Source organism: Candoia aspera, chromosome 8 (assembly GCF_035149785.1).
Source record: "Candoia aspera isolate rCanAsp1 chromosome 8, rCanAsp1.hap2, whole genome shotgun sequence".
Classification (NCBI taxonomy): Eukaryota; Metazoa; Chordata; class Lepidosauria; order Squamata; family Boidae; genus Candoia; species Candoia aspera.
Window position 1 is genome coordinate 52,420,289 of NC_086160.1, and position 18,444 is coordinate 52,438,732.

General features: G+C 40.6%; 1 protein-coding gene across 1 annotated transcript in view; it reads left to right on the forward strand.

Moving 5' to 3' along the window:
- The window catches only part of ARSJ (arylsulfatase family member J), a 32,874-nt gene extending 16,545 nt beyond the window's left edge, over nucleotides 1-16,329 (forward strand). Inside the window, exon 2 of the mRNA XM_063310418.1 lies at nucleotides 13,623-16,329. Within this exon, the coding sequence (XP_063166488.1) occupies nucleotides 13,623-15,009 (1,387 nt within the window). The 3' untranslated portion in view covers nucleotides 15,010-16,329. The remainder of the gene's footprint in view (nucleotides 1-13,622) is intronic.
- The last annotated feature ends 2,115 nt before the right edge of the window (nucleotides 16,330-18,444 follow it).

The window sequence follows — 18,444 nt, forward strand, 5'->3', positions numbered from 1 at the left end:
TACCGGTAATCCTAGGCACGCCTTGGCTGAGGATCCACAACCCGTTGCTGAACTGGACTACAGGAGCAATCTCCTTCCCAGCTAAGGAATGCCAGCACCACAAGATTCAAGCCGCTACATGCTCTCCAGCAACCAATGCAGTCACGGTAGCAGGGGGAGTCCAGTTGCCAGCCAAGTATGCAGATTTCGCAGATGTTTTCAGCGAACAAGAGGCCACAGCACTACCCCCCCCCCCATAGGGACTGTGACTGCACCATTGAGTTGATACCAGGACCCAAGATTCCAGCAAGGAAACAATATCCCATGTCCCCCAAGGAACTAGCCACCTTAAAGGATTACTTGGATTCTAATCTCCAAAAGGGTTTCATCCGACCATCTACTTCCCCAGCGTCTGCTCCTACCTTCTTCGTACCAAAGAAGCCTGACCCGTTGGCACCTGCAACCCAGGAGACACCCATGAGAGTGGTCCATGACTTCAGTTTTTTAAATAAACAAACAAAAAGAGAATCCTATCCTCTACCCTTAATCTCGGATCTGCTAGATCGCTTACAGAAGGCACGCATTTTTACCAGGTTGGATCTCAGGAGTGCGTACAATCTGATCCGGGTGAAAGAGGGGCACGAATATCTGACTGCTTTCGACACCAGGTTTGGAAAATTTGAGTACCTTGTTATGCCCTTTGGCTTGTCTAATGCAGGAGCCATATTTTCCAGATTTATGAATCAAGTTTTCTCTGATTTACTAGATAAGTATCTGGTCATTTATCTAGATGACATATTAATTTTCTCTGAGGATGCTACAACTCATGTAACCCATGTACGTAATGTCTTGCAAAGACTGAGAGAGAACAGGCTGTTCACCAAGCTAGAGAAGTGTGCCTTTGATTTAACTGAATTACATTTCCTGGGCTATAAAGTCTCAACAGAAGGCATATCCATGGATCCTTCTAAGGTCCAGGCAATTCTCTCTTGGCAACTCCCCCAAAATGTTAAAGATGTACAAAGGCTGTTAGGATTTTCCAATTTTTATAGGCATTTCATAAAAAGCTATAGTGATCTCACTAGACCCCTCACACAGCTTTTGAAGAAAGGAGCAAAATTCATTTGGGGGGAGAGACAGCAAGCAGCCTTCCAAGAATTTAAGCAGCTCTTTGCATCCCAGCCGCTGTTAAGACACCCTGATCCCACGAAGCAATTCATCATGCATTCAGATGCTTCAGATATTGCCATTGGGGCAGTGTTATTGCAATATACAAACAAAGCCAAGAATACACTGCTTCCTTGTGCCTTTTTTTCATGCCTGCTCTCACCAGCAGAGAGAAACTATGATGTTTTTAACAAGGAGTTGCTGGCAATTAAAGCAGCATTCCAAGAGTGGAGGCACTGGCTAGAAGGGGCAACCTTTCCTGTGAAAGTTTGCACCGATCACAAGAATTTACAGCTTCTACAAAACAGATCCCTCACCCCACGCCAGATCAGATGGAGCCAATTTTTCTCCCATTTCAATTTTGTTATTTCTTATGTGCCCGGGGCGCAAAACTGCTTGGCAGACGCCCTGTCTCGATCCTTTCAGGCAAACCCCGCCACTCACCAGGAGGTACAGGCTACCATATTACAACCTCACAACTTTGATCAGTCTATGAGGAGGAGCCAGACAGAGACTTTAGCAGCAGGCAGACAAGCAGAGGACCTATTTACAAGAGTCAGAGCTCAGCAGCAACAGGACCCATACGCCAGGGCCCGGATGGATGACCTCCAGAGGGCCCCGCAAGACACTGCCTCCCCATTCAATGTGGAGGCAGGAATCCTCTAGCATAGTGGGCGATTGTATATTCCCCCTTCATTGAGGGAAGAAGTACTGAGACTGTGTCATGACCACCAAACGGCAGGCCACGGAGGCGTTTTCAAAACTCTCCATAGAGCTCTGAGAGACTACTGGTGGCCTAAGATGGTTGCAGACATAAAGGGTTACGTTGCTTCTTGTCACACCTGCAGACAAGACAAGCCTCTCCCAGGGAAGCCCACAGGACTCTTGCAACCCCTACCCACCCCTAGTCAGCCTTGGGATACTATCTCCATGGATTTCATCACTGATTTACCCCCGGTTCAGGGGCTGACTTCCATACTGGTGGTGGTGGACCTTTTCACAAAGATGGCACATTTTATTCCTTGCAAGGGCCTCCCATCTGCACCAGCCACAGCGCAGTTGTTCATGGACCACGTTTTTAGGTATAGAGGCATGGTGAATCACTTGGTGAGTGACAGAGGCCCACAGTTCACTTCCAGGTTCTGGAGGGCCCTTTTCCAGTCATTAGGGGTCCAGATCCACCTGTCATCAGCGCATCATCCTGCTAGTAATGGGCAAGCCGAGAAAATTAACCAGTGGTTACAGCAGTATCTCAGGTGTTACACCACTTATCGGCAAGACAATTGGCCAGCCCTGCTGCCCATGGCAGAATTTACATATAATAATTCTGTACAGTCCTCTACCAAGATGTCCCCTTTCCAGGCACTCTACGGGGTTAACCCTCGGGTGTTGCCCATCTCCTCCCAGCAGGGAACTGTTCCAGCCGCGGCTGATTTTCTTAAAGAGCAACAAGCCGCACAGGAGTTGTTAAAGGAGCAGCTGAACAGGGCAAAGAGTGCTTACAAGAGGGCGGCAGATGCTCACAGACAGGAAGGGCCAGCGATTGCAGTAGGAGACAAAGTGTGGCTCTCTACCAAGTTTTTGAACTCTACCAGGCCCTCCAAGAAGTTGGACTCTAAGTTTGTGGGCCCTTTCACTGTGGCGCAGCAGATAAATCCAGTGGCTTATCATTTACAGCTCCCAGCATCCATGAAAATCCATCCAGTGTTTCACAGAGCCTTGCTAGCCAAAGACCCTCCCCCAAGTGCCTTGCAATCGCAACTGCCCCCCCCCCACCTCCAGTAATTGTGGAGGGAGAGGAGGAGTACGAAGTTGAGGAAATTCTGGACTCTAGGAGGAGGGGAAGGGGCATCCAATATTTCATACACTGGAAAGGGTACCCTGAGGAAGAGCGCACGTGGGAGAATGCCAGAGATGTGCATGCACCAGCACTGGTTCATCGTTTTCATCAGCTTTTTCCTCACAAACCCAAGCCTTGCACTCTACTCGAGATTCCTCTTTCGGCTGAGCAGGCCGAAGAAGCCCAAGCAGAAGAGTTTGTGAGTGTGCACCTTCCCCCCCCCACCCCCGCTGAAGCCTTCACTCCAGTTACAGAGGAGGTGGGGGAGCCACAGCCCTCCACCTCGGGCTGGCATTTCCCAGGGGGGAGGGGGGATGACTTTTCTAATTATCTAGATGTTTTCCAGCAGCGGCCACCTGGCCCAGAAGCATTATCAGACCTGGAGAGCAGCACTGATTCGTCCGTGGAGTTTTCCTTTGAAGACTTTCCATTGTTGCCCAGTTCCCATGGGACCTTAGAAGCAGACGGCAAATCTTATCAAGACTCTGGAGGGGAGGGGGCTGAAATGGAATGTGAATCTGGAGGGGAGGGTGATGTTATGAGTAAGGATGGCGAGCAGGGGGCTCCCATCCAGGCTGTAAAGCGCATGCATAGCACTGAGGAATTGTTCAGCCATTCAAAGAGACACAGATCGGGACCGCCTTAACCTTTGGGGTTTATATGGCTGGGTTTTTTCCACGCTTCTTCAGTTTGTTAGGATTCCTGTTATGTTCTAGCAATAAACATTAGAGACCAGTTCCTTGTCTCAGCGTGTTTCCTGGCTGTTAGGATAAGGAGTTTTCATCGAGGATACTTAGTTTGTTTGATCAACAAAAGCCAGGAGACACCCCTTGGAAATAAGGCCTTATCTTGTCTTTACAATTCTTCCATGGAGAAGATCTCTGGAACATTCCCCAGCAACTCCAGGTGTGTCAGGAAAAAGTCCTCGCTGAAACCCTGGAGACTTGCAGTCAGTCAGTTTTGACAGCACTGGGTTAGATAGCCTGAGAGTATGACTTAGAACGAAGAGTCTCCCAGAAGTTTTTTGATGGCTTTTAAATATTTTATCATTGAGATACTGGGTAACAATTACTTTATTTATGAAAATACCTTATTTCCTTTTATTGTTATTTAAAAATATTTTGCGCTATTCTGAGTTTGATTGTTCTTTTTACAACAACAACAACATATTTTTACAAGATGTACATGACTGCCAGATGTAGATCAGGAGCCAAGAAGTCCGAACTGTTAGAACAAGTTAAGCTACTTAGTGGTGTGGAACGAGTTAGGAAATAGGAGATAAGAAACACACCCAAACAAGATCATGTTGCACAGGCAAGTTTCAGGCAGAATAAGAAACCTTTCAGTACCTGTTGAGGAAGTGGTGATTCACTGCAAGGAAAGTGTTCCAACATAATGCTACATTTGTCAGGAGGATATAAATTGAGGTTTCTCCATCCAGATGAACACATATTGCAAATGTTTCTAATAGTGTGGTTGGTTCTATAATAGAATACAGAACTGATATGAATGATAGCTAATTAGTGACCAATAGGAAAGGTTGTTTCATGCTAAATCACACAACTGATTGCCCCAGGATCTGCTGTTTTTTGATAGTGGCTTTCCAAAACCCTGCTACATTATATAAAGTTTAATTTGCTAGGACAACTTTCCCCAATCTGTTACTGTCCAGATGCATAGCCTGCAGCTACCATAATTGAAATCTAGCTTAATCATTTGCTGGAGGGTACCATGTTGTCGAATTTTATGTGGGTAGACATTAAAACAGACTCTTAAGCAATTTGTAGAATACACTCTTCCAGCTTTTAAAACTTTAATGTTCTTATTATACTGTTGTTTTTCCTGGAGGAGCACCAAGCAGTTTAAACATTTTAATTAAGCTACCCAAGGGAGATTTCAACAGCACATTCATATGTATATATGATAATTATCTTTATTCTATCCATGTTATGAAATTGTCACAAATACCATTTTTTTTCATCTGGAATATCTCTGGAAACAGTTACTATTTTAAATCTCTAAAGGATTTTTAAAATACCCTCCTAACAGCTAATGATATAAAATAAGTTTTAAAGTAAAGATTAAAAATATGCAGAGTAAAGTACTTCCATGCTGTACTTCAGCAATGGGAAGTATCCATCCAAGTATCCATCCATGCTTAATGAAGTCTTAAAAGAGCTGGTGGGATGGTTCTAGCAAATTAGAGTAAATTCCAAAGATTAGACACCATCTCTGAAGAGCATTCCTGTCTGATTTGTGTCTAGGAGATACAAACAGATAATGAAAAGAACAGCCAGAATGATTAGGGCATTAGAACAGATCCCCTGAGAAAAAGCTACAGTATTTGGGGTGGTCTTTAGCTTAAGTATGCGGTGGCACTGCAGGTTAAACCACTGAGCTTGCCGATCAGAAGGTTGGCAGTTCGAATCCATGTGACGGGGTGAGCTCCCGTTGCTAGTCCCAGCTCCTGCCACCCTAGCAGTTCGAAAACAAGCAAACGTGAGTAGATTAATAGGTACCGCTTCGGCGGGCAGGTAATGGCGTTCTGTTTAGTCATGCCAGCCACATGACCACGGAAGTGTCTATGGACAAACGCTGGCTCTTCGGCTTTGAAACGGAGATGAGCACCGACCCCTAGAGTCGGACACGACTGGACTTAATGTCAAGGGAAACCTTTACCTTTACCTTAGCTTAAGTATAGGTAGGCTAAGGGAAACACAATAAAGGTGTAAGCAGGTCATGTCTGGAATGAAAAATATGGACAAATAAGTTTTTTTGTCTCTTTTACAGTGTTAGAATACAGGGTCAGCCATTAAAAGTAAATGTAGAAAAATTTGGGGGCATAGTTAAACTTTGGGATTTGCTGTCACCGAACTTGATGGCTACAATCTAAACTAGCCAAATCCATGGAGGGTATAATTATCAGTGGGTGCTGTTTTTAAGTATGATGGTTCTCTACTGCCTCCTGAGTTTCCAGCAGCATGCCTTTAATATCAGTTAATGGCAATCATCAGTGGAAGGACGCTATCAGTGTCCAGTCCGTGCTTGTGGGCTTCCTGAATGAGTCTAGTTGTTCTATTGAATATTAACAATAATAGAGGCAAATTCCGTACAAGAAAACAGGTCATGTAGAGTTTTGTTTATGTCCGGGAGGCAAACCAATGCAGTCCTTAAATTACTGTTGCTTCCATTAGCCCATTGTATCTCATGAAGCATTGCTCTCTAAAACATTTGTATAGTACAAGAACTCAAGCCACTGCATATGAACTCATCAGAATAGATTCTAGCTAGATTTATAAAAGAATGATGTTAATTGGCAGGAGCACTGGTTTCTTCATAGGGAGATTTTATGAAATACAGATCTGAAATTCCAGGGATGTCAAGAATATATTACAGCAGTCCTCTCAAGCCTGCCACTTGAATTCCTTTAACCATTTCAAATATTTCTTTTCAACAGATATGTCCTCTTGTGTAAATAGTATCAGTTAAAAATGAGATTATATGTGTGGGCTGCAGGACAGCCTTAGAGGAAAGAACAAAATAAATTACTTTTCAAAGCAAGACTGTAGATTCAAATCAATGTTTCTGCAACTTTTTGCAAATGTGGACTATTAAATACATTCAGAAAATGTGGCACACACACCCTCCCCACTTTTATCTTTAAGAGCATGGGAGTTCATGTTTTTCAGTGAATAAGATAATTACATTTGTGTATTCCTTCCCATTCACTCCATTTTCAAAATGTAATTTAGTCATTCCATTGTGTCTGTGACCTGATGGACATAATTTTGCTGTGACTGACTGGCCATAACAGCTTCTTTAAGCTCTTGTAAGTGCATCCTGTGTCATCAGTGATAGTATCTATCCACCTTGTCCTTTTTGGCCTTTTTGTTTTAATGCCTTTGATTTTTCTGTGCATCAGGATCTTCTCCCTTGACATTTCCCTTTACATTATTCATCCAAAATATTTAACCTTTAGCTTCATTATTAATGCTTCTAGTGAGCAATCTGATTTTACATCATCTAGTATTGAGTAATTTGTCCTTCTAGCATGTTCTCAGCCATTTTCTCCACCATCACAATTCAAAAGCATCATTATAAATTTTTTTAACTTGTAACAAAAATGTAATTGCAACAGTGTCATCTTGCTGACATAGTGCTTATTCCTTGCTAAATAAACATGAGGATTTCTTACTCCATGTATTAGTTGGAATGTTTTTGTTTAAAGATATAATGTGTATCTATGCATGTGAATAATTACAAGCCATGAAAGTTTTTTTTAAAAAAATTGTAGACATTCCAGCCTTCTTTTTATAAGGCTTTTTGACTGTGGTATTCATATAAGTAGCTCATAAGTAAGCATATTATTTCTCAAATTGCATTGCTTGTGTTGGATAGAGAGGAAGATCTGTTTTTATTTAAAGTTCTTATTCTACAGGAAATGAGTCTTAGCATGACAAGCAAGCATCAAATTCCATCCAGCTTTCTTTTCTAGTGCTCATATAGTAGATGCCTGTATTCCATAGTATAAACAGAATTAAGAAATTTGATTATGCAATCAGTTTTCTTTTTCAACAAGTAGAGAAGGGTAAGACTAAGAAATGTTGAAAAAGCTTTTGACATGGTGCAGATTAATTTTCTAAAGCACTAAGTGTAGAGGAGTACAGAGATAACTTTGAGGAAGGAATGCAAGAGTTGTTAAGTAAACACCACTCATCCCTGAGAAAGAGGGGTGAGTGAGAAAGAAACTCAAGATTGCCATTTCTTTGTTTCCTTTGATATAAGAGGGGGCAGGAGGTTACTCTGTCAGACTTTCAAGCTTCTGTTAATTATACCCTACAACATTAGAGTTCCAGTAGTGTTTGCAGTGTCTCTTGACCTGGCCTACCTCAAAGGGCTGAAACTAAGTATGGCTTCCCATCTTTTATTAAATGGAATATAATGTATTATTACTCACAACCAATAGCAAGAACAATAACAATTTAATTTCTAACCCAGCTGAGTTACAGCTAGGCACTCAGAAGGGTTATCTAGTTTCTCAGTTGTTATTTCACTTGTTTCTTGAACTATTAGAAATCATTGTTAGGCAATCTTGTGATATCCCTGGATTTCCAATATTATTATGGTTGGTCGCACAGTCAGCCAGATGTTTATACTGGGTCTGGCATTTTTATCCACTTAATAATAATATTAAATGTATTGTCGCAGGATGTAAGCTGTTCCAAGTAAAGCTGCCTTTTGCAATTGACTGATGGTGATTTTGTCAATACTGATGGTGTTCAAGTGGTGCTCCAGGTGTTTTGGGATTGCACCCAAGGCTCCTATTACTACTGGTACTATCTTTGCTTTCTTTTACCACAGTTGTTCTACTTCTGTTTGCAGGTCTTTGTATTTTGTGATTTTCTCCAGTTCTTTCTCTTCCATTCTGTTGTCTCTAGGTACTGTAATGTTCACTATCCAGACTTTTTTGTCTTTCTTATCAACAGTTGTTAAGTCTGGGGTGTTATGTGGCAGTTGCTTGTCTGTTTGAATTCTAACGTCCCAGAGCACTTTAGCTTCTTCATTTTCTATTATTTTGTCTGTTTTGTGGTCCTACCAGTTCTTGCTTGCAAGAAAGTGATATTTCTTGCAGATATTCCAATGCACTATTGTTGCCACTTTGTCATGCCATTGTTTGTAGTCAGTCTGTGCAGTCTTCTTGCAGCAGCCAAGTAGGTGGCCCATTGTTTCTTCAGCTTCTTTGCAGAGGCAGCATTTGCTGTCTGTTGCTGTCTTCTCAATTCTGGCTTTGTATGTATTTGTTCTTAAGGCTTGGTCTTGTGCAGCCAGAATTAGGCCCCCTTTCTTCAACTTTCCTGCTGTTAGCCATTGCCAGGTCTTGTTGTTACCTGCTTTGCTTGCTAGTTTTTTTGTATACTGGCCATGTCATACTTTGCTTTGCCATGTCTCTTTTCTATTCTTCATCTAGTCTTTCTTGAAAGTTAGCTTAGTCTCTTCAGTATTCAGGTGTATTAGCTTCAGTGCATTTTCTTCATTATCTTCCAGATATTCTTCCAATGCCCTTTTTTCTTCTTCCCTTGTCTGGTGTACTTGCAACATTCCACACCCATCTATGCTCCTTGGTAAGCAGAGTCTGTCAACATCACTTCATGGATGAAGGGCATGATTCATGGTCATTTTTCTGGTCTTCCTATCCAGGGCTTCTAGTTCTGCTTGAGTCCAGTCCACTATTTCAGCTGTGTATCTAATGACTGGAATTGCCCAGGTATTAATTGCCTTGATGTTATTTCCTGCACTGATTTTGGACTTTCTTCTTTCAGATCTTCTTCACTCTTCTGATGTATTCACTACTAATCTTCTTGACTTTAGTGTACTTGATGTTGTCAGCTTGAAGGATGCCCAGTTATTTATAGTGATCTTATTTATCCAGATTCTTGATGTTATTTCCATAGGGCATTTGATTCCTTCAGTTTTCACTATTTTTCCCCATTGATGGTAAGAGTGGCACATTTGTCCAGTCCAAACTCCATTGCAGTATCTTGACTATATATATGGACAGTGTTGAGCAGCAATTCTATTTCAGATGGTGTTTTTTCATACAGATTCAAATTGTCCATGTAAAGGAGATGGGATAGCTTGGCAGATGTTTTTGGTGCTCGATAGCCATGGCCTGACTTGTTCAGTAGTGCTTACAGAGGAATCAATGCAATGACAAACAGTAGTGATGATAATGAGTCTCCTTGGAAGATTCCTCTCTTGATATAAACTTCTCCCAGTCTATCACTTGGATTATTAACATTATTATTATCATTATTATTTAAATTTGTACACTGCCTGACTCCCAACGACTCTGGTTGGCTCACAATAAAACAAACAAACAAACAAACAATGAACAAGAATAAAAGATGGCAAGAGCCAGGGAGAAACAATGGTGGACCCACACCACCCAAACGATGGCTTCAATCACCCTCGCCAAAGTCCTATGCAAAGAGCCAGGTCTTCAAGGCCCTTCAAAACACCAGCAGGGTGGCAGTCATCCAGATCTTGGGGAGAACATCATTCCAGAGAGCAAGTGCAAAACACAGTGAAAAGACAAAAGTACAGCATCTGCATCCATCTAGCTTCCTACCTCTCCATCCATGCATACATGAAGACTGTCCTGTCATTACAGCTGGAAAGATCATTGGCCACCCAAGTAAACTTGCAGGTTGCCATATCTGCCTCCCAGTCAAAATTGGCAAGCAAGTGAAAGGGCATTCCAAAGACAACCATATGTGTAAGCTGTTTGTGAGTGCTTTTATTTCTTGTTATGTCTATGATTGCCATTGTAAAAATCTGTAAGTTGTTTAAACTTTTCAACATCGGAGACATTTAAAAAGTCAACAAAAAATTAAATGGATGATGATAAAATGGTGTAAAAATAGACTTAAGGCTTTATGATATTGTGTACTTCTTAATATTTTATGTTTTCACATTTGTGGAAAGATGTCTGGCGAAAATACTGTTCTATTTCCAGAGCCAAATGGATGTTTACTTATTTAGGCTTTATGGTACTGCTTGCTAATTGTCATATTGAATCCATTTTATATTCATATGGGTACCATATGATTTTAAAGTAAGAATTCAATAAGCTATTGACTTTTAAGCTATTTAAATATCATCATGTGACAGAACAATTCCTGTACTGTAAATATGTTTACACTTTCTCAACTCCCAGGGTGATAACTATACCATATAATATTATCCAAAAATGTGTTTTACTGAAAACTAGGCCTATACAGTAAGGGACGCGGTGGCGCTGCAGGTTAAACCGCTGAGCTGTCGATCGGAAGGTCGGCGGTTCGAAACCGCGCGGCGGGGTGAGCTCCCGTTGTTAATCCCAGCTCCTGCTCACCTAGCAGTTCGAAAACATGCAAATGTGAGTAGATCAATAGGTACCGCTTCGGCGGGAAGGTAACGGCGTTCCGTGTCGTCATGCTGGCCACATGACCCGGAAGTGTCTATGACAACGCCGGCTCCAAGGCTTAGAAACGGAGATGAGCACCGCCCCCTAGAGTCGGATTCGACTGGACTTTACGTCAAGGGAAACCTTTACCTTTACTAGGCCTATACAGTAAGCTTAATAAATAGTATATGGCTTTTGTAAAATTCTCAAATTTTGACAGAGAGAGTCAATACAACTTTAAAGAACAATATATTTATAATGACATATGTTTTTTGTAAACTGGAGTCAGAATTTGCCAAATGGCTGAGATGTTACCTTCCTCAGCTGGTATCCTCAAAGAGAGTCCTGAGCACAGGCAGAAGGATGGTAGAAATGGAGGATAATGGATTTCATCCAATAACTAATGGGACTTCCCCTTCTTTCCCTTTCTCTGCAACTCTATCAGATTCTCCCAAATCTGGTCCAGTGTCTCCCAGTTGCTTGGAATAGACTTGGAGACTATGCAAGTATTACAGATTTGAATTCCATTGTACCAAATGATACAGTAGACTATATTACTTTATTGTAATATGTGGTTAAAATACCCACAGATGTGTGGCAAAAATTTTGGATTCTCTAATTCTTTTTTTTCCTCTACTTTTTGTAACACCATACCTGATTAAGAGTTTGAAGAACTCAAAAGTCTGCATAACCTTTATATCATTGTGATTGTTATAATCACAATACTGTCCAATTGTTGATTTTTTAAAATGGTTGAATATGATTACTATTCCTTTTATATATTAATATGATTAAGTAAAGGTAAAGGTTTCCCTTGACGTAAAGTCCAGTCGAGTCCGACTCTAGGGGGCGGTGCTCATCTCCGTTTCTAAGCCTTGGAGCCGGCGTTGTCATAGACACTTCCGGGTCATGTGGCCAGCATGACGACTTGGAACGCCGTTACCTTCCCGCCGAAGCGGTACCTATTGATCTACTCACATTTGCATGTTTTCGAACTGCTAGGTGAGCAGGAGCTGGGATTAACAACGGGAGCTCACCCCGCCGCGCAGTTTCGAACTGCCGACCTTCCGATCGACAGCTCAGCGGTTTAACCCGCAGCGCCACTGCGTCCCCCTATTAATATGATTACACTTCTCAATTTAAGTGATGAATAATCTTCATTTTCTTGATTAATATTGGATTAAACTAGTTATACTCAACAGTCAAAAGGAGCAAGCCTACAAAAACACAGGGAACTCCATTACCATCATTGATATCATGAACATGAATGAGAATTTACAATAATGCTATGACAGCTGAATTAAGAAGGCAGCAGGGCTTTGCAGAATTGGTTCTTTGAGAAAGGAGATGCCTTGAAGTTCATACTTGTCCCAACAATTATTCATATTTCTTTCTATAAATTTGCCTGTTTCAGTAATATTTATTCATTTACCACATTTGTAGGCCACTTATCCAGTAAGACTTTAAGATGATATCAAATGGGTCATGTATGGAAGATGGTGCTACTTTCAATGTTACAATCAACTTGTACGGCTGTAAGAAATCCCCCACAGTCTGGGGAAGAGTGCAAGAATGTAAATGGATTGTCTTAAAATAGCTTTCTTTTCTTACGCGGAGGTGTTTATTGTTCAAATTGAATACAGCTTTGTAGCTGGGCTGGTGAAAATGGGCTTTTTAATTTGCTGTTATGAAAGCCTCACCAGATCTCACAAGGTGCTCCATAAAAGATTGTGGGATCTCTGCTGAAAAAGGTTGCCTGTGGTGATCTTGCCTTTTTTGGGATACCCAATCTCCTCCATACCATAGCTCCTTCTGCACCAGCAAGCAAGGTTTTAATGTTATAAAACATTTTATTCAAACCACTGTGATACAACTGAAGTGCTCTAGAAGGGAGGGGGGAGGGAGGGAGGGAGGGAGCCTCAAAACCAGTTTCTTGTGTAGTTGAAGACCCAATAGTTACTTAGACCAATAAGTGAACTTGAGGCTTTTATGGGAGTCACAGGGATTATTCCTTCTAATCTGCCCTGTAACCAAAATGCTCTGAATGGATTAGTGTTGTTTAAAAGATTACAAAAATGTAAAAACAGTAAAAAAATAAATAAAAACAATAATACAATAAGGTACAGTTTATAGCATAGGAAACATAAAAGCCACTATTCCAGTGAGGTCTGAACCCTTAAAATCAGATTGAATATAAAACTTTACAAATGCTTGGGAGAAGAGGAGTGGCTTTGCCTGGTGCCTAAAAGACATTATGCCAAGCATGCCACCTTGGAGAGGGCATTGTATTGGTGAGGCCCCATAACTGAGAAGGCTCTTGTATCCACCGTCCATACATCACTTGGCAAAGATCCCTGAGAAGACAGAGAAGGGAGGAGTACTTTGGCCTTCTGTTGGAAGAAGGCCTTCTTTACTGTCACTATCTTTCTTAACTAAAGTGTTCCAGCAGGCCAGCAGGAATGAATTTTCACACAACATATCTAAAATCTCAGAGCTGGAAGCCGGTATTTATTAACTTGAAAATAGCCCATGGAGAATATATGTGGGCTTGCATCCAAGTAAAGACGGATAGGGCTGTGCTCCATGCTCTATTGTGCATTCCAGTCCTGTTTGTGACATCTATCTACATTTAAAATTTTTCTCTGTTATCTAAGGTGTATTTTCTTTCTTTCTTTCTTTCTTTCCTTTCAGGTATCAAATCCACACAGGCCTTCAGCATTCTGTCATACGGCCCACTCAACCAAACTGCCTGCCGCTGGACAATGTGACACTACCTCAGAAACTGAAAGAAGCAGGTTATTCAACCCACATGGTTGGCAAGTGGCACTTGGGCTTTTATCGGAAAGAATGTATGCCAACTCAGCGGGGGTTTGATACCTTTTTTGGCTCTCTTTTGGGTAGTGGTGATTATTACACCCATTACAAATGTGACAGCCCCCGAATGTGTGGCTATGACTTATATGAAAATGACAATGCTGCTTGGGATCATGATAATGGAATGTATTCTACACAGATGTACACTCAAAGAGTGGAACAAATCTTAGCCTCCCATAATCCCAGGGAACCTATATTCTTATACATTGCATACCAAGCTGTTCACTCGCCACTTCAGGCCCCAGGCAAGTATTATGAACGTTACAGATCAATCAATAATATAAATCGGCGCAGATATGCTGCCATGCTGGCATGCTTGGATGAAGCTATCAACAATGTGACCCATGCATTAAAGCAATATGGTTATTATAACAACAGTGTTATAATTTACTCTTCAGACAACGGAGGGCAGCCAACAGCCGGTGGAAATAACTGGCCTCTCAGAGGAAGTAAGGGTACCTACTGGGAGGGAGGGATTCGAGCAGTTGGCTTTGTTCATAGCCCTTTACTTAAAATCAAGAGGAGTATATGCAAGGAGCTTATACATATAACAGACTGGTTTCCAACACTGATTACCTTAGCTGAAGGACAGATTGATGAAGATACCCAACTGGATGGCTATGATGTGTGGGAGACCATCAGTGAAGGCAGGCGGTCTCCAAGAATAGATATTTTACACAATATTGATCCCATATACACAAAAGCCAGAAATGGTTCTTGGGCAGCTGGCTTTGGAATATGGAACACTGCCATTCAGTCAGCCATCCGTGTAAACCACTGGAAACTACTAACAGGAAATCCAGGATATGGTGACTGGGTCCCTCCTCAGTCTTTTAGTAATGCTGGCCCTAATCGCTGGCACAATGAACAGGTTTCGTGGACAGCTGGCAAAACTGTGTGGCTGTTCAATATCACTGCTGATCCTTATGAACGAGAGGACCTTTCTAGTAAGTATCCAGGTATAGTTAAGCACCTGCTGCGAAGGCTTTCCCAGTTCAATAAAACAGCTGTGCCTGTTCGCTACCCACCTAAAGACCCCAGGAGTAACCCCAATTTTAATGGAGGAGTGTGGGGCCCATGGTTTAAGGAGGATAAAAAGAAGAAGAAATCAAATAAAAACAAGCTGGGTAAAAAGCAAAAGAAAACCAAAAAGAAATCTAATAGGCAGAAAGGACATTCCTTGAACTGCCTTTTAAGTCAATAATTTCAGCTGGAGTTTTATGCTAGAATTCTCATTATACTTGCCTTCTTCAAAAGCATTTACAAGCTTCAAGGTAAATGTATGTAGCCTCAGGATGTCATTGCTAAAGTGAAAGTAAAATGTTCTCCAACATTTGTAATTGAGAATTCAACACCGAAATGTCATTTCTGCACTCCTTCCGTTTTTGTTTGGGCTTGCATTGGAACAGAAGGATCCATGTGTAAGATGTGGTTAACATCAATGCCTATGCAGAGAATTATAATGTCTTCTGGACAAGTGAGATGTTTTTGCACTCATGGCTATAAGAACCCTAATTTCTAGGACACTTGGCTATACAGTTTTGCACTCAGACACATCTGTATATTTAATTAGTCATGTGAAATCTCCATTGGATCAAAGAAAATAGATCAAAAAGGAAAAGACAAAATGTTAAAATGAGTTTGGGTTTATCTCCTAAGTATGATTCGATGAAGCAGAATCAGACATTAAGCTACCAAGTAACTTGAATAAGTTGTGAAAAGGCTGCTTTAACTTTTGCCTGGCTTTCAACTGGAAAGGACTTTCTTTTTCCCTTCTAGAATGTGCCAGGCTACAATTCCTTCCAATAAAAATAAGCTATATACAAAACTGTTTGTATATGGTTATAATTACAGAAAGATGTAAACTGAAATCCTGGACTGGATTCTGTGTGCATTAGTGCATTCAGATTGACAGAGTAACCACATATAACTTTGCAAAGAATGGCAGTCATGTAATATACCAAGTGATGCTGAGGAGTATCCTCTATGGAAATGGAGTACCTATGATGTCTGATATCTGGTATTATTAGTGAAATCTGAACATGGCATGTTTTAATTGAAATTTATGATTGAAGATTCAAATGCTACAAGATTCTATTTGAATCTGTTAGATATTTAATTCAGTAAATAACCACAGCACAGAGATCAGAAAACTTGCATTGTGATGTCACAATACAAACCCCAGCCTTTCGTACTTGGCATCCCAACATGTAAGTCTTGTGATCTGCACTGCAACATCACAACATGTGTTTCATAATTTGCCTCTATTGCCGATGCCTCTACTGACATGGAGAAAAACTAAGTGGTTGCTAGAGTCAGCACTGACTTGATGACATATAATCCATCAATCCATGCCTCTATTCAGGCATAAGTTCTAAAGGGGAAACGTCAATATGCCAGCAGTTTGTTCATTTTGGGGGTAAAATGAGATGAAAATCTATAGATTGAAGGTTTTGCCCAAATAAATGCTTGAAATATTTATATATACCTCTTTAAAGCCAAAGATAAGAAAATGATAGCACAGTAGTCTTCCCATTGATTATCAAAGAACATATAGATAACTATTTATTTATTTATTTATTTATTTATTTATTTATTTATTTGATTTATATTTTTTCTTTCTACAGTTATGACTATTCAAAATAGCTAAACTATTATATCCTATTTCAATTTAAAAAATATTTGAGGCAACGTTGATAGTTCAACATTGTTTTAAAAATAGAAATATATCACTATTGCATATATAATGTACTATGATATAAAATTTATGATGATATAAGAATAGTTTGGATATATATGCAATAGCAAGTGCATTATCTTAGAGTTCAAGCAGTGAAGAAGATTGAGCTAAGACAAGATATAGTAAAGGTAGGCAATAGCAGAAAAAAGATGTTTTATTTTGGCTTTTGACTATAAATCAATAAAGGTTTTAATTTGAGGGGAAAGGAGAAAATGAAATAAAGGTGTACATAAAGGAATTGAAAGAATAGTATAAAAACTGCATACAGAGATTAATGGATTATACTACAAAATAGATGTGTCTGATAAATGGTATGATCTAATAAAAGGATGATAAATGGTTGTGAATTTAGGAAAACACAGAAGATCACAAAAGAAAAAGAAAAGCAGATAAAAAAGAGGAGCAGAATAAATCTAAGTCTCCCTTCAAGCAAAACCACCCAATAAAGTCTATCGGAGGAGGCAAACACAGACAAGAGCAACAAGGTGATTAAAGTAATTGGCTAGCTCCTCATGTCACATCAGTTCATCACACAATGCAGCTTCTCTTTTCAGCTTTGAAAAACTGCAGGAATGTTTGAAGATCTTGCAAAGCCAAAATTTTCATTAACTCTCTTACACACTTTAAAATTACTCCTAAGCTGATTTGAAGGCACCTGATTCAATTTTATTTCAATCATTCTGAAGATTTGAAAGACATACTCAATTTGAAGGAGTCATCAAATTTTCTAAGTACATTATAAACTTTGCAGCTTTGTACCATTGTCCAAACTCTACATACAATGTGTTACAGAACACAGTGACATTCCTAAATTACTGTTTCCCATCAGTTTCAATAAATCTCATGGATTCAACATAAGCAAAGAAAGCTTGCAGCTAGGAGAGCTATACACTAGTTTTATAGCCGTCAGGTGAATCCATTTGGCAGAATTTAGCCACAAATATATCTTACTAACTTATAAGGGAATTGCTTATATGTAAGGGCAATGGCTAAAGGCTTAGTTCTCATGAACCAAATATGCAATCCAGATCCAATCTTGCTTAGAATAGGTAGGGATCCATGAGTACAAACTATTCTGCAACTGACAATAATCAAATAGCAGTTGTAATCCTATCTATTTTATGGAAGAGCATTTGTTTTATAAACTGAAATTTAATTTGTACCCTTTTCAGGCAGGTGTCAGGACTGGATACAGTACTGAGACAGCATTGATTTTGCCTGTGGGTGATCTCTACTGGGACCAGGATGGTACAATTTTCTTTGTTCTTCTTGATCTCTTAATGGCTTTCAATACCTTCTGGAGTGGTTCTGGGGGGTTGGTAGTGGGGCACTGTGCTTCATTGGTTCTCCTTTTCCAAGGTCAGTTCCATTCAGTGTTGGGAAGGAGAGAAAGATTGAACCCGAGATCTTTGCTTTGTGGGGTATCTCACAGATCTCACTTACCCTGCTCTTAGTTAACATCTACACATGGCTGCTGGACATGATCACTGAATGGTATGAGATTGGGTAACAATATGCCAATGATACCCACTTGTATATCTCAAACCCTGCCAACCATCTTCTGGATCAATGCCTGGAGGCTATCACGGTCTAGAAGGGGAGGAAAAGGTTTAGGTCCAACTCTAGCACAGAATGACTCTGGATTTAGGGATCCTCCATTCCCAGGGTCTGCCCAGCTTACTGGTATGCAATTTTGGTGTCCTAGACTCACTTTGTGAGCAAGTGGCACCTGTGGCTAGGAAAACCTTTCCACTGATTTATCTTGTATACCAATTGCACTCTTTTCCTGCATCAGAAGACCCTTCTCGCAATCCTTCATGCTTTGGCCATCTTTTACTTTACAGTAACTCTTTCAACACAGTCTACATGAGGCTGCCTTTGAAGACCACTCAGAAGCCA